At 53.9% G+C, this 21,209-nt stretch overlaps 1 protein-coding gene across 2 annotated transcripts in view; it reads left to right on the plus strand.

Annotated features, from left to right (window-relative positions):
* Positions 1–19,883, plus strand: part of BFSP1 (beaded filament structural protein 1) — a 32,240-nt gene extending 12,357 nt beyond the window's left edge. For both annotated transcript variants that reach the window (XM_062202266.1, XM_062202267.1), the window contains exons 3-8: positions 2,297–2,392; positions 4,237–4,329; positions 7,407–7,514; positions 14,264–14,484; positions 16,525–16,610; positions 18,770–19,883. In XM_062202266.1, coding sequence (XP_062058250.1) covers positions 2,297–2,392; positions 4,237–4,329; positions 7,407–7,514; positions 14,264–14,484; positions 16,525–16,610; positions 18,770–19,743 — 1,578 coding nt within the window. In that variant the 3' untranslated portion in view covers positions 19,744–19,883. The remainder of the gene's footprint in view (positions 1–2,296; positions 2,393–4,236; positions 4,330–7,406; positions 7,515–14,263; positions 14,485–16,524; positions 16,611–18,769) is intronic.
* Positions 19,884–21,209: the final 1,326 nt, after the last annotated feature.

Consider the following 21,209-nt stretch of genomic DNA (forward strand, 5'->3'; position numbering starts at 1 on the left):
CTGTCTGGCTCAGTTTCCCCATCTTTAGAGGTTGGTTTTGACTCTTGGTTTTGAGCTGTTCTTGGCTGAGTCCTAGGGTTCCCTGGAGTGGTCTGAAAGGCCCCTGTTGGGAGAGTGCCTGTGGTTGCCATGAGCCCTCCACGAAGAGCATCTTTGCTACTGGACATTGCTTCCGTGGGATGCTTTGAAGGATGGCAGCTGTGGCTTAAATGAAGTTGCAGGTCCAATGACCTTCTCTTTCTCCCTTCTTTTCTTCCCTTCTTGGCAGAGTAAAAGAGAGGCAGAGGCAGAGAGAGAGAGAGAGAGAGAGAGAGTCTTCCATCTGCTGTTCACTCCCCAAATGGCCTCAGTGGTCGGAGCTGTGCCAATCCGAAGCCAGGAGCCAGGAGCTTCTTCCGGGTCTCTCATGCAGGTGCTGGGGCCCAAGGACTTGGGCCATCTTCTACTGCTTTCCCAGGCCAGAGCGGAGAGCTGATCAGAAGTGGAGCAGCCGGTACTCGAACCGTCGCCCATATGGGATGCTGGCACTGCAGGCAGTGGCTTTACCCACTGTGCCACAGCGCCGGGCCCGACCCTCTCTTTCTAATACCTTGAATGTCTGCTCCCTTTTAGAAGCAGCAACACAAAGTGTCCTTGAAGCCCAGTTTCCATCTTTCAGCTCCCGTAACGGTGGGTCAATCATGGAGGGATTTTGTGTACAAATGAAGATGATTAGAATTCGCCATTCTGTCCTGTCCCTAGCCAACTGCAGAGGGGCAGAGGAGAGGCAGCCACACTCGGAGGGACTGGCTCCAGGTCTGTGCCCAGCTCTCCTTCTCCGTGGCCCCGGAGTTAGCCATGCCTCTGTCAGAGGGAGACCCCATCCCCGGAGTTAGCCATGCCTCTGTCAGAGGGAGACCCCATCCCCGGGGTTGAGCCACTGTCTCTTGGGGGGGGGGGAGCCACATCCCAGAGCACCTGGCTTTACCTTCCCATCATTGTGGTTCTGCTGTTAAGGGAGGTGATGGCCCTGTGACCCACGTGGGCCAATCCCAGCTCACGCAGAACTGGGAGTCCCCAGAAGCAGCATTCAGGGACCCAGCAGGTAGAAGATCTCTGCCCCCACCCCGGCCTGTCTCTCTCTGTCACTCTGCCATTCAAATGAATAAATCTTATATATATATATATATATATATATATATATATATATAAGCATTTTTAGCCAAGCCCTGTATCCACCTTTATTCATAGGAAGCCATTGCTAATATTCATCATGCCTATTCAGTAAAAAGCAGTAAAAGTCCCCTTGTCAAAGCCTCAGGTATTGTCAGTGGGCAGGTGGCAGTGTGTGAGGTGAGTGGGGGCAGGGATGCTCACCTGTAGTACTGCACCGGACACTCTGGAGTACTTATATCGATTCCAGACATCACTGCACAGGAACAGTTCTTCGGGTGTGCATCAGCAGTCCTGGGAGAGAACTATTACAATACAGGTTTTGGGGTAGGCATTGTGGCACAGTGGGTTAAGCTGTCGTTTGGGGTACCAGCATCCCGTGTTGGGGTGCCGGTTTGAGTACCAACTACGGTGCTTTTGATCCAGCTTTCCACTGGATCTCAGAGGTAACAGAAGATGACCCAAGCACCTGCCACCCACATGGGAGACCTGAATGGTGCTCTGGGCTCCCGGCTTTGGCCCAGCCCAGCCCTGGCTGTTGTGGGCATTTGGGGAGTGAACCAGTGTATGGAAGGGTTCTCTCTCTCTGCAACTCTGCCTTTCAACAATACAATGCAATACAATACCAGTTCAGAATTAAAGGAAGCCGATTTTCCTGTTTGATCTCAGGAACTCAGCTTGATGATGATTTAGAGCACATTTAAATGTTAAGGTTATTTGGTAAGTAAATATACCTAAACTCTCTAATCTTTAATTTTTTTAGATTTATTATTTACTTGAAAGAGAGAGAGAGAGAGAGGAGAGAGACCTTTTGTTTGCTGGTTCACTTCCCCAGATGCTTCTAATGGCCAGAATAGGACCAGGAGGAAGCTGGGAGCTGGCAGCTCGTTCCAGGACGTGCAGAGACCCGACCCCTTCCCGACCACCCTCCTGCTGCCCTCCAGGCTCTCCGTTAGCTGGAGTCAGGAGCTGGAGCTGGGACTTGGACTCAGGTCCTGGACACGGGCGTCTGAGCCGCTGGGCTGCACATCTGCCCCAGGACCTGTGTTTCCCTGGGTGCTCACACGCTGGCCGAGTTCCCACCTCTGTGGCCGTGCTGCTGCCGCGGTCCAGGTGCCCAGGACGCCACCCTTTGTCCTCACAGGAAGCCGACGAGGCCCTGTTGCATAACCTGCGCCTTCAGATCGAAGCCCAGTTCCTGCAGGATGACATCAGTGCAGCCAAGGACAGGTACAAAAAGGTAACCGTGACTCCCTGGGTGTGGTCACAGGAGCCCAGCACACAAACTCATGGGCCACCGTTTGTGTGCATTTTCCCTCGAGCTGTGCTGGGGTCGGGTTGGTCACTGCACAGCACTTAATGAACCCAGCGTGCTCAGAGGAGTGGCCCCCTGGGGCGTGTCTGGGGTGTGGGGAGCCTGCTGTCGGTATTGTGTCTGCCATTTACAAAGCGATTTCATGGAGCTCTGTCTTGATTAAGCTCTCCTCTGTCAACTGCTTGAGCTCAGGAAATACAGAAATGAAAAAAGAAAGTGGTGTTTGTTTTTGTTTTTGTTTTTGTTTTTTTAGCTCTGCCTCAGAGACGGTTCACTGAAGGAACACATTCATTCAAGAGTTTCTTTTCCCGCCCACCCCACCAGCTTCTCACAGGCCTCCCTTTGAGGGGTTCTGGGGGTACTGAAAATATCCCACTGTAGAGCTGTGCGTGTGGCCTCACCTCTCTGAGCTGCCAATGTCAGGCTCGCCTTCCCAGCACGGCTGTGTGGGTTGCCCAATGGGGCGGACCTGCGGCACTGGCCGGGCATGGTCTCCACCCTCAGGCTCTGGTCCCTCCCACTTCCGGTGTGTGCACCTGCTTTGTCCAAGCAGCTGCAGGCCGCTCTGCCCGCCAGGGTTGTGTTGAGGATCTGCTGCTCTGCTGTGAGCAGGCAGGAGTTGGCGTCACACGCAGCCCAGCTCCCTCTCGCCTCCGTGGGACCACGTGGGGGCTTCAGCTTTGCCTTGGAGCCCAGAGACATCCCCTTCCCCACTGGGATGGAGCTGCAGGTGCCTAGGTGGTGACATACTGATACCATAGCCACTGCCCTCGCCCCTCCACAGGGGCTTCCCTTCTTGCTTCTGCTGCACTCAGAATCCTCCTAAAAGCAGTGCCTGGGCTCAGCTCCAAGCGTTGTTGTTGTTGTTGGTTTGGTTTTTTTTTTTTTTTTTTTTTTTTTTTTTTTTTTTTTTTTTGAGGCCATTTCGAATACTGAAGAAGAAATAGCTCACCTGTGAACCTTACTTGACTGTCTCACTTGAGAGAGTCTCAGGTCGGTTCCGTAGGAGCTGGGGGTGGAGAGCTTGTGTGATTGATGTTTGTGCGCAGGGCTCCAGGGAGGAGCAGCAGAGAGGAGTGGGCACGGGTCCAGCCCCAGCCCTGTCTCCCACTCCCAGGGTGTGGATTCCAGGCTGACCCCGTGCTGCTGTGAGGCCAGGGCGTTGGTCTTTTGTCAGTCACGGGCCTGCCCTGGGGATGAGGCTCGGTCTGGGTAGCTTCCTGGACAAGAGTGGGCATTGGTTGGCCAAGGTGGCTCTCTGGAGAGGCCATGTCCAATGGTTGCCCAGAGAGCTGGGGACCAGGCGTCCCTACAGAGGGTTTGCTCAGCTTTGTAGATGAACTTGCGTTTCATGACTCTGTGAGTCATCTGGTCCAGGCCTGGTTGCCTGCAGCCATGTTGGGTGCAGGGCCTTTGTGCCTTTGTGCCCTCTGGCCTTGAGGGTTCTACTTTTCTCCCATGCCTCTGCCATCCGCGGCTCTGTGTAGACAGCAGCAAAGGGCCAAGGTAACTGAAGAGAAATGGGTGAGTTGAACACAGCCCCCGTTCACTCATCTGCCCCTCTCTCGTGAGGATTGATGGGTACAGCATGGGTGGGCCCATCGGTGGCAGCAGGTCCATCACCCTCTTCCCATCCCCGATGTGTTCACAGTCTGTCCCATTTGTGATGGGAGAACATGGGTGAGCGTCCTCTCCTGGGTGCACCTGCTGCTACAGGGAAAACCTGGGCGGCTTAACTGATACTGAGAATGCTTTGCTTTCCCTGACAGAATCTTCTGGAAATCCAGGCCTACATCAGCATCCTGCAGCAGATCACCCATACTGCTTCGCAGGTGGCCACCAGCGCAGGTGGGATGAGGGAGGTAAGACCTGGAGCCCCAGACTCCGGGGAAGCTGGTTGTGGAGGCTTTTGCTGCCCTGGGCCTCGGCAGCCTCGGCAGACCCAGGGAATGTGCAGGAACCCTGGTGAGTTGACTTCTCCCTGCTCCTGCACTGCCTTCAGGTCTGAAGCTGACCCCTGTGTGCTGTGACTCACTCTGCAAATGCCCATGGTTAGACATCTGGGGATGCACCCTGGCCCTGACCACTGTCTTAGGTTTCTTCTTGAGAATCATAAGGCAACTTCAGAAAGTTCCTGCCAAAATGGGGTTAAGAGTGAGGTTCAGTTTGATGCAAAACGTTTTTGAAGTCCACGCGCATCTTCTTCATAATATGTATGTTCCAAGAACTTCCTGAAGATTGCTCAGATGGGCTGTTCTTTCCTGTGTATCTTGTAAGAAACCCCAAACTACTTTCCAAAGTGGAAATGCTTCCCTGCCACCATGAACCACAGCTACCATTGCTCTCTGTGGCCTTGGCAGCTCTTGGTAGGTCAGCTTTGCAGGTTTTTTTTTTTTTTTTTTATGTGCTTCTGCTAGGTATACTGCATATCTCATTGTGGTTTTCTTTTGCATTCCCTGATGGCTACTGATACTGAGCATCATTTTTTTAAAAGATTTATTTATTTATTTGAAAGTCAGAGTTACACAGAGAGAGAAGGAGAGGCAGAGAGAGAGAGAGAGAGAGAGAGAGAGAGAGAGAAGAGAGGGAGAGAGAGGTCTTCCATATGCTGGTTCACTCCACAGTTGGCCGCAACGGCTGGAGCTGCGCTGATCCGAAGCCAGGAGCCAGGAGCTTTCTCCATGTCTCCCACGTGGGTGCAGGGGCCCAAGGACATGGGGCATCTTGTACTGCTTTCCCAGGCCATAGCAGAGAGCTGGATTGGAAGTGGAGCAGCCGGGTCTCGAACTGGCGCCTGTATGGGATATCAGCATTCCAGGCCAGGGCTTTAACCCGCTGAGCCACAGCACTCGCCCCAACTGAGCATCATTATTTATTTGAAAGGCAGAGTTGGTGAGGGGGATAGAGAGAGAGAGAGGCCCTCCATTTCCTGGTTCATTCCCCAAATGACTGAAACAGCCAGATCTGAAGCCAGGAGCCAGCAACTTCCTCGGGATCTCCCACATGGGTGCAGGGGCCCAAGGAGTTGGGCCATATCCAGCTGCTTTCCCAGGCACATTAACAAGGAATTGGATTGGAGGTGGAACAGCCCAGGACTCGAACTGGTGCTTACATGGGATGTTGGTGCCACAGGCAGAGGCTTTACCTGCTACGCCACAGCGCTGGCCCAGTACTGGGCATCTTACGTACTTCTCTGTCATCCAGGAATCTTCTTTGTTGAGTATCTGCTCAGATCTTTGTTCTCCTGTTATTTTTAAAGATTTATTTTATTTATTTGAAATAAAAAGAATGATAGAGAGAGGAAGAGAGATCAAGCTTCCATCTGCTGGTTCACTCCCCAAATACACACAACAGCCAGGGCTGCACCAGGCCAAAGCCTGGGTCGCCCACATGGGTGCAGGGGCCCAAGCACTTGGGCCATTTCTGCTGCTTTCCCAGGTGCATTAGCAGGGAGCTGCCTTGGAAGCAGAGCAGCCAGGACTCCAACATGGGATGCCAGTGTAACCTGCTGTGCCCCAGCCCTGGTCCCTTAGAGTCTGTCTGTTGCCTGATGTTGTAACAGCATACATCCGCCAGGGGGAGTCTCAGTCTGTTCTGCTGTTGTAACAGCATAGGGCCGACTGGGTAATGTATATGGAGCAGAAGTGGATTTCTCACTGTTATGGACGCTGGTGAGGGCCTCCTGGCTGCGTCCTCACGTGGCAGAAGGCAGGAAGGGCCCAAGGTGGGGGAGCTCTGTGTCCTCACTCGGTAGAAGAGGGGAAGGGGAGGAGCCGCCCCCAGTAGCCCTTCTCAGGGCAGTGTTAGTCCATTCCTGAGGGCAGAGCCTGGACTTCTCCCCGCGGGCCCCATCTGCCAGTGCTGTGCCTGGGGACCGAGTCTCCAGTAGGGGGTGGGGGGGACGCAGTCACAGCACAGCAGGCTGCTTGTGTTCGTAATCCCCTCCTGGTTCAGTCGTCAACTTCAAAGAAGGAGAACCTGGGACAATGAGGGGAGATGATTTGAGCCAGGCTTTGCTAATGCTAGCTTGAGTCTGTGGCATGCAAATCTCGTGGAAAGGAAAGAGATCACTGAACCCCATTTGGGAAACCAACACAAATCTCCATAGTCCCTCTCCCTGCTCAACAGGGTATCAATGGATTTTTCCCCCTACTGTGGTTTATGTAATTTTGTGATGCTGTGATATGATGCATATAAATAAACCAAGAAGGAGGCAGGGAGGCTTGTGGCACAGTGGTTAAGTGCCATTTGGGTGCCAGTTCGAGTCCCGGCTGCTCCACTTCCAGTCTGTCTCCCTGCCAATGCACCTGGGAAGACCATGGAAGGTGGCCCAAGTGCTTGAGCTCCAGCCTCCTATGTGGGAGACCCAAATGGGGTTCCAAGCTCCTGGCTTTGGCCAGGCCCAGCCATGGCCGTTGCGGCCATTTGGGGAGTGAACCTGCAGATGGAAGATCTCTCTGTCTCTGTATCTTCCACTGTAACTTTGGCTTTCAAATCAATCAATCTTAAAAAAAAAAAAAAAAGAAAAAAGAAAGGCAGGAGTAGTGGCTCTTGTGGGGCTCTCTTAGCTTGGGTGGCTGTAACGGATGACACAGACTGGGGGGCTTCAATGACAGGCACTGTTGACTCACGGTTCTGGCTGTGGAAGCCAAGGTCAGGGTGCCGAGGGCTCTCTTCCTGGCTTGCCCTCTTGCCGCGCCTGGCATGGTGGAGGGAGAACCCTAGGGTGGCTTCGTCTTCTTGTAAGGGCACTAATCCCAGCACAGGGCCCAGCCTCACGGCCTCCACAGCGCCCATCACCCCCAAAGGCCTGGCTGCCCAGTGCCTTGACCTTGGCGGTGAATACGGTGGGGGGCAGGCGCAAATATCCCTACTCCGCCTTTGTCCTTGCTGCATTTCCTCCCGATGTGTGTGTCTGAGCCTGGCCTCCTTCGTGCAGGAGAAGCTCCTGACCGAGCGGGAAGTGTCGTCTCTGCAGGATCAGCTGGAGGGGGCCCAGGAGTCATTGTCCCACCTACAGGCGCAGAGAACAGAGCTGCAGGCCCAGGTAGGCACCGCGCCCTCGGCGTTCACACTGCATGTGGGTGTGAATCAGGGCTTCCCACACGTTGTGCTGAAGTCCATGTGCATGTGCACGAGGGCACCGGTGTCTAGCTCCCGGAGTTGGCACAGGCTGGGGGCCCTGCACTGAGGGGCCGAACAGACCGTACTCAGCAGGTGATGAAGCTGCCGGTCTGGCCTGGACCTAGGGGTTTCCCGGGATGCAGGACTCTGCCGGATCTGGAAGAATTGAGGGTCGGGGGAGGGCGCAAATGGAGACGGGGGTCATGTGAATTTCCGGCCCCTGGTGCCTCCCCCATGTCCCGCCCCTCCCCAATCAAGGGTAAGGCTGCTGGGTCAGTGACTGGTTAAGCCGATACGGACACAGGTGGGGATCTGCACCCTGTACATTTCTGTGCCATTTCTGGATTTTGGATGCAGACCCGGCCAGAGCGGCTGTGTGTGAGTGTTCGTCTCCAGTTAGAAATTTGTTAGCGGGGAGCTCCCTTCCCAGCCTCCTAGCCCCTTTGGAGTGATGCTCACTTTGCACACTCAGCCCTTCTGGCTAAGGGGCTTCAAGGTCCATTGCTCTCGATTCCCAACAGCTCTCTCTCTCTCTCTCTCTCTCTCTCTTTTTTGACAGAGTGGACAGTGAGAGAGAGAGAGAGAGAAAGGTCTTCCTTTACGTTGGTTCACCCCCCAATGTCCATTGCGGCCAGGGCCGTGCACATCCAGGGCCTCCCTCTGCCCAGAGTCTTCCTTTGGGGCTTTGCGTCCAGACAGCCAGATTCTGGGCACAGCTGCCACCCTGCAGCATCTCGCAGGGGCTGTGAGCGGCCCCTGACTGCAGCCCAAGCTGCCCCAGGAACTTGCCCTGCTCAAACCAGGGCTCAGGGACAGACGCCTCACCCGGTGACTTGGGTGTATGTGACTTCCTCTGAGGCCCTGCAGGGAAAGAAGGAGAGTGTGTGTGTGTGTGTGTGCACATGTGTATGGTGTGTATGTGTCTGTGATGTGTGTTGTGTGTGTACACCCGTGTGTGGTGTCTGCATGCGTTATGTATATTGTGTGCATGTGTGCTAATGGGGACACAGTGGGGGAGGGGTGAAGGGACAGTTTTGGGGAGGGGGCTGTGCACCGCTTCTGCCTCTGGTTAGGACAGCGGAAGCTTCCAGAATCTTCCTGGGCAGGGGTCCTCAGAGTGAGGTCCATGGTTTAGCTGTGTCTGCCTCCTCTGGGGATTGTCGGGAAATGTGCGTTCAAGGCACACCCCAGACCTGCTGAACTAAGAACTCTGGAGCGGGGCCCAGCAGTCTGTTGTAACCAAGGCCTCTGGAGGTGCTGCACAGGCTTCGGTGGGGAGACCCTGGGCACGAGGTGGCACCAACAGCACCTGTGAGTGGAGCGCTCTGTGCCTAGATCGGGACCCCTCCTCCACGTAAACAGAACAAACACTCAGGAGGCCCCCGGAGATGGCACCAGGGCTGATGGTTATGGTCTCCTAGATGCCCTCTGTGTCAGGGCAAGTGGAGAAAGTGCAGTCTCATTTCTTATGAAAGTCACCCAGCACCATCTAGTGGTAAGTTTTGGTAAGACAGTGAAGGAACTTCTGATTTCTTCTTTTATTTACTTTTTTTTTCAGATTTATTTATTTGAAAGTCAGAGTTACACAGAGAGAGGAGAGGCAGAGAGAGAGAGAGAGAGAGAGAGAGAGAGAGAGAGAGAGAGAGAGAGAGAGAGAGGCCCTCCATCCGATGGTTCACTCCCCAGATGGCTGCAACAGCTGGATCTGTGCTGATCTGAAGCTTCTTCCGGGTCTCCCATGCGGGTGCAGGGGCCCAAGGACTTGGGCCATCTTCTACTGCTTTCCCAGGCCATAGCAGAGAGCTGGACAGGAAGTGGAGAAGCTGGGTCTCGAACTGGTGCCCATATGGGATGCCGGCGCTTCAGGCCAGGGCGTTAACCCACTGCGCCACAGCGCCGGCCCCTTATTTACTTTTATTAAAAAAAATTATGGGAGGAGGGCCCCAGCACTGTGGCATAGTAGACTAAGCCCCTGCCTGTGGTGCTGGCATCCCATAGGGGCACTGGTTTGAGCCCTGGCTGCTCCACTTCCAATCCAGCTCTCTGCTATGGCCTGGGAAAGCAGAAGAAGACGGCCCAAGTCCTTGGGCCCTGCACCCGCATGGGAGACCCGGAAGAAGCTCCTGGCTCCTGGCTTTGGATTGGCACAGCTCTGGTCGTTGCAGCCATCTGAGGTGTGAGCCAGTGGATGGAGGATGTCTCTGTGCCTCTGCCTCTCTAACTCTGCCTCTCTATATATCTAACGCTTTCATCCACTGGTTCACCCCTCAAATGCCTGCAACAGGGCTGAATCTGGGAGCTGGGACCTTAATCCAGGTCTCCCATGTGGGTAGCAGGAACCCACTTGCTTGAGCCATCGCCCATGCGGGCGGGTGTGACTTGTTGTGTGACATTACAGGTGATTGAACTCAGGTGTTTTTTTTTTTTTTTTTTTTTTTTTTTTTTTTTTTTTTTTTGACAGGCAGAGTGGACCGTGAGAGAGAGACAGAGAGAAAGGTCTTCTTTTTCCCCAAATGGCCACTACGGCTGGCGTGCTGCGCTGATCCGAAGCCAGGAGCCAGGTGCTTCCTCCTGGTCTCCCCATGTGGGTGCAGGCCCAAGCACTTGGGCCATCCTCCACTGCCTTCCCAGGCCACAGCAGAGAGTTGGACTGGAAGAGGAGCAACCAGGACAGAATCTGGCACCCCCACCGGGACTAGAACCTGGGGTGCCGGTGCTATAGGTGGAGGATTAGCCAAGTGAGCCGCGGCGCCGGCCGAGTGTTTTTTTTTTTTTTTTTTTTTAAATTTAGCTCTTTTTTTTTTTTTTTTTTTTGACAGGCAGAGTGGATAGTGAGAAAGAGAGACAGAGAGAAAGGTCTTCCTTTTTGCCGTTGGTTTACCCTCCAATGGCCGCTGTGGCTGGTGCATCGTGCTGATCCAAAGCCAGGAGCCAGGTGCTTCTCCTGGTCTCTCATGCGGGTACAGGGCCCAAGGACTTGGGCCATCCTCCACTGCCTTCCCGGGCCATAGCAGAGAGTTGGCCTGGAAGAGGGGCAACCGGGATAGAATCCGGCGCCCCAACCGGGACTAGAACCTGGTGTGCCGGCGCCGCAAGGCGGAGGATTAGCCTGTTAAGCCACGGCGCCGGCCTTTTTTTTTTTTTTTTTTTTTTTTTTTTTTAAAGGAGGAACAGAAACCCAATTAAACCAACTGAAACTTGGAAGGGCACTCATCTGTTTTCTTTTGACATAATTTTAGACTTCTGAGAAGTTTGCAAAAACAGCACAGATCTTTCCCATGCAGCCTGCAGCCAGCTTCCCCAGGTGTTAATATCTTGGTCATTACAGGGCGGGCATGGGAGCCAGGAGGTGAGCAAGCATGCCCGGCTGTCGTGGCCGCCCCGGAACTGCACCCGTGACCTCTCTGCAGCTTTGTCCTCGCCCGGGATCCCATTTGCTTCCGTAGTCTCCCCTGTCGGCGACGCCCCTGAGTCTGTCCTTGTCTTTCAGGACCTGGATGTTTTTCTGGAAGAGTCCGGGCCAGCTGTTTGGGGGAGCATCCCTCCATGTGTGTTTCCCTGCTGCTTTCTCAGGATTGGGTTGAGGTTGTGCACTTTAGGCGCGACCCCCAAGGAGGTGGCTTTGTGTTGTCCGCGTGTTACATCATGCCTGGAGGTCTGCCTGCCGGTGGCGCTGAGTTCGCTTGGTTAACGTGGTGTCTGCCGGGTGTCTGTGCTGAAAAGGCTCCCTCAGGTTTTGATGCTGCTGGGCAGCAGGACAGGAGCCAGGATCTGCGGCAGGTGCACCTCTCGGCCTCCCTGCCCTCCTCCTCCTTCTGTTCCACAGCCTCTCTCTCCCTGGGTCTCTGCCCTCTGAGTTCATTTCTCAGCTTCTCCGTGCCCATGGGGCTCCAGGGTGCAGCCTCAGACTGTGTGACGCAGCAGTCTAGAACCTGCCACCAGCTTCTGCTGTCTCTGAGAGCCCTTGCAGGGTCCCAGTAGACATAGCAAGTGTAAGACAGGCCAATGGGGGCTGGCACTGTGGCGTAGTGGGTTTGAGCCGCCACCTGCAGCTCCAGCATCCCATATGAGTGCTGGTTTGTCCCGGCTGCTCCACTTCTGATCCAGCTCTCTGCTATGGCCTGGGAAAGCAGTAGAAGATGGCCCAAGTCCATGGGCCCCTGCACCCCTGTGGGAGACCTGGATGAAGCTCCTGGCTCCTGGCTTTGGCCTGGCTCAGCCATGGCCATTGCAATCATTTGGGGAGTGAACCAGTGGAGGACAGGTGCACCCTGGGCAGGTGCACAGGGAGGTGGGGTTGCATTGTTGCTGGACCCCTTCCAGTGAACGGTTCCTGATTAGCTCCCTGCTAATGTGCCTGGGAAGCCAGAGGAAGTTGGCCCATGTGCATAGAATGCCCCCCATGTTGGAGACCAGGAAGGAGGCCTTGGCTCCTGGCTTTCAGTCTCTCTCAGCCCCAGCTGTTGCAGCCATTTGGGGGGTGAACCAGAGGATGTAAGATCCCTCTCTCTCTCTCTTCCTTCCAAATAAATAAATACATAAAAATTTAAAAAATTGTTGAAACCCATACATAGGATTGGTCTTCAGAAAGTTTATGGAAAATGCATATTATGAAACACTGTGGCATGACTTTCAAAGTTCTTTTGCACCAAAATAAGTTTTTTTAAAACAGGTTATCTACTTTCTTTCCTTCTTCTTTTTTTTTAAGATTTATTATTTTATTTGAAAATCAGAGTTACACAGAAAGAGAAGGAGAGGCAGAGAGAGAGAGAGAGAGAGAGAGAGGTTTTCCATCCACTGGTTCACTCCCCAATTGGCCGCAATGGCTGGAGCTGCGCCAATCCAAAGTCAGGAGCCAGGAGCTTCTTTCGGGTCTCCCGTGTGGGTGCAGGGCCCAAGGACTTGGGCCATCTTCTACTGCTTTCCCAGGCCATAGCAGAGAGCTGGATCGGAAGTGGAGCAGCCGGGACCCTAACCAGTGCCCATATGGGATGCTGGCTTTATCCACTACACCACAGTGCCAGCCCCAAAATAAGCTTTTAATTTCATTTTCGGTGACACTTTTGAAGTACCTCTTTTTTTTTTTTTTAAGTTTTTAAGCTTTTTATTTAGTGAGAGAAATGCACAGGGGAGTGAGGGCTTTAAGGAAGAAGGAAAAGTCTGGAAATTAAGTTGGGGTCCATATTGAGCAGAGAGCAGGCCGAAAGCGACGTGGAGGAGCTTGCAGGCCGGAGACCATGGAGTGGGTGGGTCGAAGGCCTCGTGCCCCAAAGGTGCAGGACAGCAAGGACATCCAGGGCAGCGAGGGAGAGGAAGAATAAGGGCCGGGCCCACCTGCTCAACTTCCAAGGGGAGTGGTCACATAGCCTCATTGGCAGGTGGGCACACAGGTGGGGTCAGGTAGGGGGATGAGATCACATGGGTGGCCCTGGTGAAGGTGTGGCCTTCCAGCTGCTTGTCTACGTTATTCCCCTCTCAAAGACTTTCCAGCCCTTAATCCTAGGGGCTGTTGAAGGTGTAGAACCATCACATCTTCTATAGCTGCTTCCTGCTTATGGAGGGGCGTAGCGCAGGCCCTGCCTGTCCCGGGTCTGGAAGTCTCTGCCTTTTTCATCTAACAAATTTATTTTATGAGCTGGAAGAGTCTTGGTTGCTGCCAATGGCTGTGTCCCCTGCATGGTCAGTTGTTGCCAGAAGTTGAGTTTGAAACCTATGTTTGTTAATCAGTATAAGCAAAACTGGAACAAAACCAATTGTGAGTGGTGTGCCCCTTAAGGTGGAAAGGTCACCCTTATGTAGATTATGAAATCCGTTTAGCTTGAGCATAGAGAGTTATAATAGAAGAACCCATGAGGAGTTTTATTATCAATAACAGTTCCCAGAGAGAATCAAAAGAGGAGGCAGGCACAGCATGTCTGCCTTAAGGTGCAGGAGTCTTGATGTGAGGAAGGCAAAAGCATTACTCGAAGTGCCCTTGTATGAGTTCTTTTTCTATGGTTTTGGCTATCGGACTTCTGCTGAGTCATGGAAGTATGACGAATGTTCTTTATGTGAATTGCACGCATTATTCCACGGGCGACTGTTTCCTTTTTATTTTCTGGGTGTGTTACCTTCCAACTACTTTTTTTTTTTTTTTTAAGATTTTTTATTTATTTGAAAGAGTTTCAGAGATGCAGAGACAGAGAGAAAGGTCCTCCATCTGCTGGTTCACTCCCCAAATGGCCACAATGGCTGGAGCTTTGCCAGTCTCAAACCAGGAGCCAGGAGCTTCTTCTGGGTCTCCCACATGGGTGCAGGGGCCCAAGCACTTGGGCCATCTTCCACTGCTTTCCTAGGCCATAGCAGAGAGCTGGATTGGAAGTGGAGCAGCAGGGACTCGAACTGGTGCCCATATGGGATGCCGGCACTGCAGGCGGTGGATTTACCTGCTACGCCACAGCGCCAGCCCATTCTGACCACTTTTGAGGCAGGGCTGTGGTATGGATGATCCCAGAGGGTATGGATATTAATGCAAGGATGTGGGGTTCAGGTTCTGCATTCCGCTTGGGCTTAAGGATTGCAATGTAATTCACTGCTCATCTCTAACTGGCAGAGGCATAAGCAAGTGCAAGTTCATGCCCGGGTGCAGGGCGGGGTGGGATGGGTTTCCTCACTGTGTGTCTCGGCCCCTAGACGTCGACCCTGGAACAAGCTATCAAAAACGCCCACGAGTGTTACGACGACGAGATCCAGCTGTACAATGAGCAGATTGAAACCCTGCGCAAGGAGATCGAGGAGACGGAGCGGACCCTGGAGAAGTCGACCTATGACTGCCGGCAGCTGGCGGTCGCACAGCAGACCCTGAAGAATGAGCTGGACCGGTACCATCGGATCATCGAGATGGAAGGCAACAGGTGTGGCCGCGCAGCCGTGATGAGAGCGTGCACCCCGCTCCCCACCCACAAATCTTTGCTGAGTGCCTACTAAGTGCCAGGCGCACCCTGACCTCAGGGAGCTCGGATGCTGGGGGTGGGGGGAGACAGCCGATGAATGAGCTCTCTGTGAGCTGTGACAGGTGCCTGGGAGGAAAGGATGGCAGGGAGGAGGGGAGTGGTGGGGATGCTGGGAGTCCGAGTACGGTGGGCAGAGGGCCTCGCTGGGAGGGCTGCTTTGTGTCCCTGGGGCTCTGGGTTCCTGAGTGTCCTGGCGGGGAGGTGGGTGACCAGGAGCATTCTTGAGAACCTGCAGGTGCAGCGCCTCCCACAGAGCCTGGCGTTTGGTGAGTGCTCGGATGCTGGGGGGGTTACGGCTGCCGCCATCATGATGAGTGTCACCTGGTTGGTCAGAAGTGTGGCTGCGCCTGTACCGTCTGGTCTCCTCCCTGATGGAGCTGTGACTGGAACCCCACTGACTGCAACACAGCTGGGACATCCATCTCCATCTCTCCCAGCTCTCTCTCAATCTGCCTGTGTATCTCTCTCTGTCTCCACATCTTCATCAACGCCATCCCTGTCGTCTACACTTAACAGCCTCTACGTCTGTATCAACTGTAGCGTCTCCATTTACCCTGTGGCTAAGTGGGTATTCCTATCTATGGATACACAGTGGAGAACAGGTTGGGTATGAAATCAGGATTCTTTTGTTCAGTCTTGCTGGTTTTCTGGGGTCAGACTGAGTTAAAATAGAAGCCCTACCCTGAAGTGCCCCACAAAGAGAAACTTTTGTTCGCTTAAGGTGCTCAACCTGGACTATGAAGGCTTGGGCGTGTATCGGGAAAGGCAGTGTTTTCCTTTCCTTTGTTTAGTTATGGGCAGTGCATCTCGCACGATTCCACATTGCATTCATGTCACAGGGAACGCTTGGTGGGCACCTCTATGAGACTACGTCCTGACCTGGCTTTGAAATGCCCTTATGAAAAATTTTGCTTTGGAAGCAGGGCATTGCAAAAAGGTAGCTGGATGCCCCTACCCTTTAAATAACTTCTTCTCTTTTTCAAGATTTTTTATTTACTCGAAAGGCAGAGTTCAAACAGAGAGAGGGAGAGACAGAGAGAGAGAGGTCTTCCATCTGCTGGTTCACTCCCTAAATGGCCACACTGGCTGGAGCTGCACCCATCTGAAACCAGGAGCCAGGAGCTTCTTCGGGGTCTCCCACATGGGTGCAGGGGCCCAAGGCCTTGGGCCATCTTTTACTGCTTTCCCAGGCCATGCAGAGAGCTGGATTGGAAGTGGAGCAGCCGGGACTTGAACCAGTGCCCATAGGAGATGCCAGCACTGCAGGTGGCAGCTTTACCTGCTACGCCACAGCGCCAGCCCCTGGCCTCTCTTCTTTACCCTCTCTCTGGTCTGTGAGTGTATATAGGATTGATTATCTGCTGAAAATTACGTGTGGGAGTAGGCGTTGGCCTAGGGCACCAGAATTACCTGAGAGCTTGTTAGACTATTCCTGACCCCAACTCCAGGAATCCACTAATACTTTTCTAAAAAAGGAGATGAAGGAGAAGGGGGCAGAGATGGGGGAGAAGGGGGCAGTGTTTGGTCTGGCACTCAGACACTGGTTAAGACGCCTGCATCCCACGTTGGAGGGCCTGGGTTCAATTCCCACCTCTGGCTCCTGACTCCAGCTTCCTCCAGTGCACACCCTGGGAGGCAGTGGTGATGGCTCAAATACACGGGTCCCTTTCACTCACCTGGGAGAACTGGATTGAGTTCCTGGGCTCCCAACATGAGCCTGGCTTGTTCGGGACTGTTGTGGGAATTTGGAGCTGAATCAGCAGATGGGAGTTTTGTCTGTCTCTCTGCCTCTCAAATGATAAAAAGATTTTAAAAAGTTGTGTGTAATTCTTGAGCAATTGATCTGGAGAAAGCTGTGTCCATTTTCGTTCAGTGTTGGAGTGTCTGTGTTTGACTCGATGAATTAAGACGGTGCCACACTCTTTCTGTGTTTCGTACCAGGCTGAGCTCCGCCTTCATTGAAACTCCTATCACCCAGTTCACAGCGAGCCAGGGACCCTCTCTCAGCCTGGGATCCAGCGGGAAAGGTAATGATACCCATGCCCCTCCTCCCCCAACACCTCCCCTCCACTCCCCTTCTTCTCTCCTCTTCCTCCTCCTCCTCATTCTTCTCCCTTGTGTGCAATAACCAAGTGGTTTTCTTCCTGACCTTGACATTCACACTGCCTTCCAATTCATCTGGAGATTCCATGTTCCTACCTGAGGGAGGGCTCCTCTTCCCCTCCAGGGCACCCTCAGTATTATCCCCTTGGATGCGAACTGGCTGAGCCACAAAGTGTTTTAAGGAGAAAATGAGCTGGGTATTCGCGAATGTGAGGCATTAACTTGGGGGAAAGATAGAATTCAGGATTCACTTCTTGTTTCTTCCAAACTATTGAGTTATAGGAAGGGTACTTCGAAATGTTTATGGAAAAATGGAAATAAAAGATAAGTTTATTTTGGTGCAAAAATTTTGCAATCCATGCATGGTTTTTCTTTTTTCTTTAAGATTTATTTATTTACTTGAAAGTCAGAGTTACACACACAGAGAGAAGGAGAGGCAGAGAGAGAGAGAGAGAGAGAGAGAGAGAGAGAGGGAGAGAGGTCTTCCATCTGCTGGTCCACTCCCCAGTTGGCCACAATGGCCGGAGCTGTGCCGATCCAAAGCCAGGAGCCAGGAGCTTCCTCCAGGTCTCCCATGTGCGTGCAGGGGCCCAAGGACTTGGGCCATCTTCTACTGCTATCCTAGGCCATAGCAGAGAACTGGATCGGAAGAGGAGCAGCCGGGACTAGAACCAGCGCCCATATGGGATGCTGGCACTGCAGGCAGCAGCCTCACCCACCATGCCACAGCGCTGGCCCTGGTTTTTTTTTTTCATAATATGCATTTTCCACGAACCTGCTGAACCATCCCATGTACTTCCCCCCAGGTTGAGTGAACTGGTACACACATAGGTGCCTAAGCATGTGTCAGGTGCACTGTGGCTGCTTGGTTTCTGCTCATTCTCTCTCCCTGTGGTTGGCCAGTGTGGCTTCTGCCTTCAACATTTGGTTTCCTTGGAATTGTTCTATACTCCCATGAGACATCACTTGCTTCTTCCTGTCCCGGTTCTGAACACAGTGTTTCCAGAGGAAAGAGTGTCAGTGTGTGTGTGCTTTCAGGGCCTTCAAGTGGACAGTTCTCGGACAGCAGAGGGCGCTGTGGAAACAGCCTCTGCAGTGGGATCACTGTGGGGTCCCTGCACAGGCTTTCCCAGGCACAGTAACAGGAGGCAGGATTGGAAGAGGAGCACCTGGGATTTGAACATATTCTCTGATCTGGCAGCAGTGTAATCTGCTGCACCATGATGCTGGCCCCTTCCATGAACTTTTTTTTTAAAGATTTATTTATTTATTTATTTGAAAGGCAGAGTTACACAGAGAGAGAAGGAGAGGCAGAGAGAGAGAGAGAGAGAGAGAGAGAGGTGTCTTCCATCTGCTGGCCCACTCCCCAGTTGGCCGCAACAGCCCCGATCCGAAGCCAGGAGCCAGGAGCTTCTTCTGGGTCTCCCATGCAGGTGCAGGGGCCCAAGGGCTTGAGCCACCTTCTACTGCTTTCCCAGGCGATAGCAGAGAGCCGGACCAGAAGTGGAGCAACTGGGACTCGAACCAGTGCCCATATGGGATGTCTACACTGCAGGTGGCAGCTTTACCTGCTATGCCACTGCACCAGTCCCTCCATGAACTTTTTGAAGGCACCCCATATACACGGATTTAAAATATTTTGTACCAAAATAAATGTATTTTTTTAAAAAAGTTATATTTATTTTAAAGACAGAGAGAGAAAAAGATGGGGGTGGGGGAGGGAAGGGAGGGAGAGAGAGAGAGAGAGAGAGAGAGAGAGAGAAGAGAGAGAGGCTCTCCAAATGCTTGCAACAGCCAGGGCTGGGCTGGGCCAGGCTGTGAGCTCAATCTGTCTCCCATGCGGGCGGCAGGGACCCAGCTGCTTCCTCCCCGGGGTGTACACAGGCAGGAAGCTGGAATCCTCAGGGGAGTCAGGAGTCGAATCCAGGCCCTCCAACATGGGATGTGGGTGTCCTGAGCAGTGTCGTAACCACTGCACCCAATGCCCGGCCCCGCCCCCCCCCCCCCCGCCCCGCGTCTCCCACACGTGCTGCGGCGCAGGCGTTCCCGTGGATTGACTGCCTGCCTGTGTGTGTTGTTTCAGCGCTCACCAGGGCGGTGCAGGATATAACAGCAGCGAAGCCAAGACAGAAAGGGCTCCCCAAGAGTGTGCCGAAGAGGAAGGAGCTCCTGGCTCAAGACAAAGGCGGCAGAACCCTGGAGGACGCGCCGCCGAAGGGCCCGGAAGGCACCAAGTCTGTGCAAGTGACGGCACTGCAAGAGGAGGACGAAGCTGGGCCGGAGCCAGGGGCCGGAGCAGTGAGTCAGCCTAGGCCTGACGCGGCGCGGGAGGACGTGCCGGACGGCGGGCAGATCAGCAAAGCCTTCGGGAAACTCTGCAAGCTGTTCAAGGAGCCGGCGAAAAGTCCCCAGGAGCCCGAGGCGGAGGCGCCCGCTGACCTCTACACCAAAGGGCGGCACGTGCTGGTCACGGGGGACGCCAGCCACGTGGACCCCGGCTTCTGCGCCTCCTCCATCCCAGCCAAGGGCGGAGTGGTGATTTCCATCGAGGACGGCGCCAAGCCTCGGGACGACCATGAAGAGCCCTCGCCCGAGCCGCCCAAGCCCCCTCTGGAGAATGGACAGGGGGATCCCCAGGAGAAAGAGGGTGGCCCGTCCAGCAACCAGAAGAGCCCAGACAAGGAGAAGGAGATAAGCACCCAAGACCCGCAAGGCCCTGGGGAGAAGGATGAGGGCAAGGAGGAGGAAGACAAGGGGCCCGGGAGACCCTCTCCGGTGGCCGCCCCTGAGCCAGAGGGGCCGGCCACACCCCAGGCCGAGAAGGCTGGGGCCGAGCAGGATCCCTCCGAAGGGCCCGGGCCCAAGGGTAAGGGCAGCAGCCTGCCGGACAAAGGCGCCCCCAGGGCTCTGGCGTACAAGAAGGTGGAAGTGGTGGAATCCATTGAGAAGATTTCAACAGAGAGCATCGAGACCTACGAGGAGACGGCGGTGATCGTGGAAACCGTGGTGGGAAAGGCCAAGGCCAACAAGAAGCAGCCGGGGGAGAAGGGGTCTTAACCCCGCCCCCTGGGCTCCAGGGGGAACACAGCTTCCCCGGCCCCGCTGGAGGGGACGTGCTTTGCTATTGTAGGACAGCTGATGCGAGAGTGAGGGTTCCTGCTTGCCTTAGATCATAGTCCACCCCTCTGGCCTTGCCGGTGACGCCCTCATTAAAACGTTTGCTTTGCTTGCACCTCCCTTGTCTAGTTAATAGGGGCCTGGGGATTGCAGGTGGGGGAGCCGCGCTCCGGCCCAGGGCCCGCCAGCCGACCTCGTTGAGACAAGAGGCGCGTGCATCACCAGGCTTCATTTGGAAGCTCCCCAGAGACTCAGGCCGTGTCTGGGTTTGGCACACAGCAGCGGGCCAGGGGTTGGTGACACCGGCACATGGCCCTCCCCTCCAAAGCACAAGTCCCTGTGCGTGACCACTTAGAGAAGACTAGACTAAAGGTACAAGTTTGGGTTTGCTCAGAAGCTGATTCCGAGGCAAATACTTAAACACAGAAAGGTTTGTGGGCACGTAATCCCAGGAGGCACCTGTCAGGGAGTGGGGAGCGAGGCAGGCAGGGGTGGCCACCAGCGAGCTCCCACGGAGCGTCCCTGGGCCCGAATCCCACCAAGGAGCTCTGGCAGTGGGAGCAGAGCGCATGTGTCTCATGAGTTACCAGCCTGAGGAGCTCGGGGGCTTGGGTGTTGATCCACCAACTTCCACCTGGTGGTGGGGATGTGGGTGGAGGTGCGCTCTCAGGGTGTGAACTCTGGAGGCCAAGGAGAGAAGTGCAGGTGTTGGCGTTCGGAGGTCAGGTTCGGAAATACAGGCGAAGAAGCGTCAAGGGCAGAGAGAGAGGGCGCCCATGCTGGCTGCCACAGTGCATGCCCTGCACGGGTTTTGTATGAGATTCTCTCTCTCTCTCTCTCTCTCTTTCTCTCTCTCTCTCTCTCAGTTTGCAATCCTAGATAAGGGTTCAAGAAGCAGAGTCGAAGGTTAGTTTAGTTAGCTCTGTTAGTTTAAAGTCAGTGATTAGGCCAGTAAACGTTTATTGAACCTGTACTATGTGCCAGGTGTGTACTGTGCTGTTAAGGGGGGCTTTTTTTCCAGATTTATTGTAGATCTCAGTTATCACAGTACAGCCGTGTCCCATGTGAGTGTACATGCCTTCTGTACACACACGTGCACAAGCACTTACTCTGTCACATCCTAAAAAACAGAAATTATCCCGAACCAGAGTCTTCCCCAAAATTTTATGTTACCCTTAGGCGCCTATTTTTCTACTAGCTCTATGCATACATAGCAAAAATAGCTCTACCTATGCCAGTTAAGAAAAATACTCCTTCCCTGTGTAGAGGCTCCTAAGTACAACCTGGAGGGTCCCAGGTACATGCGCTCAAATGGATTGTGCAGCCCCAAAAAGCACCTGGCAGGTCAGCTCCACATCATCAGAGAAATCCAACAGAGTCACGCATTACTTTGTTATTTCTTGGTT

Source organism: Lepus europaeus, chromosome 10 (assembly GCF_033115175.1).
Source record: "Lepus europaeus isolate LE1 chromosome 10, mLepTim1.pri, whole genome shotgun sequence".
Classification (NCBI taxonomy): Eukaryota; Metazoa; Chordata; class Mammalia; order Lagomorpha; family Leporidae; genus Lepus; species Lepus europaeus.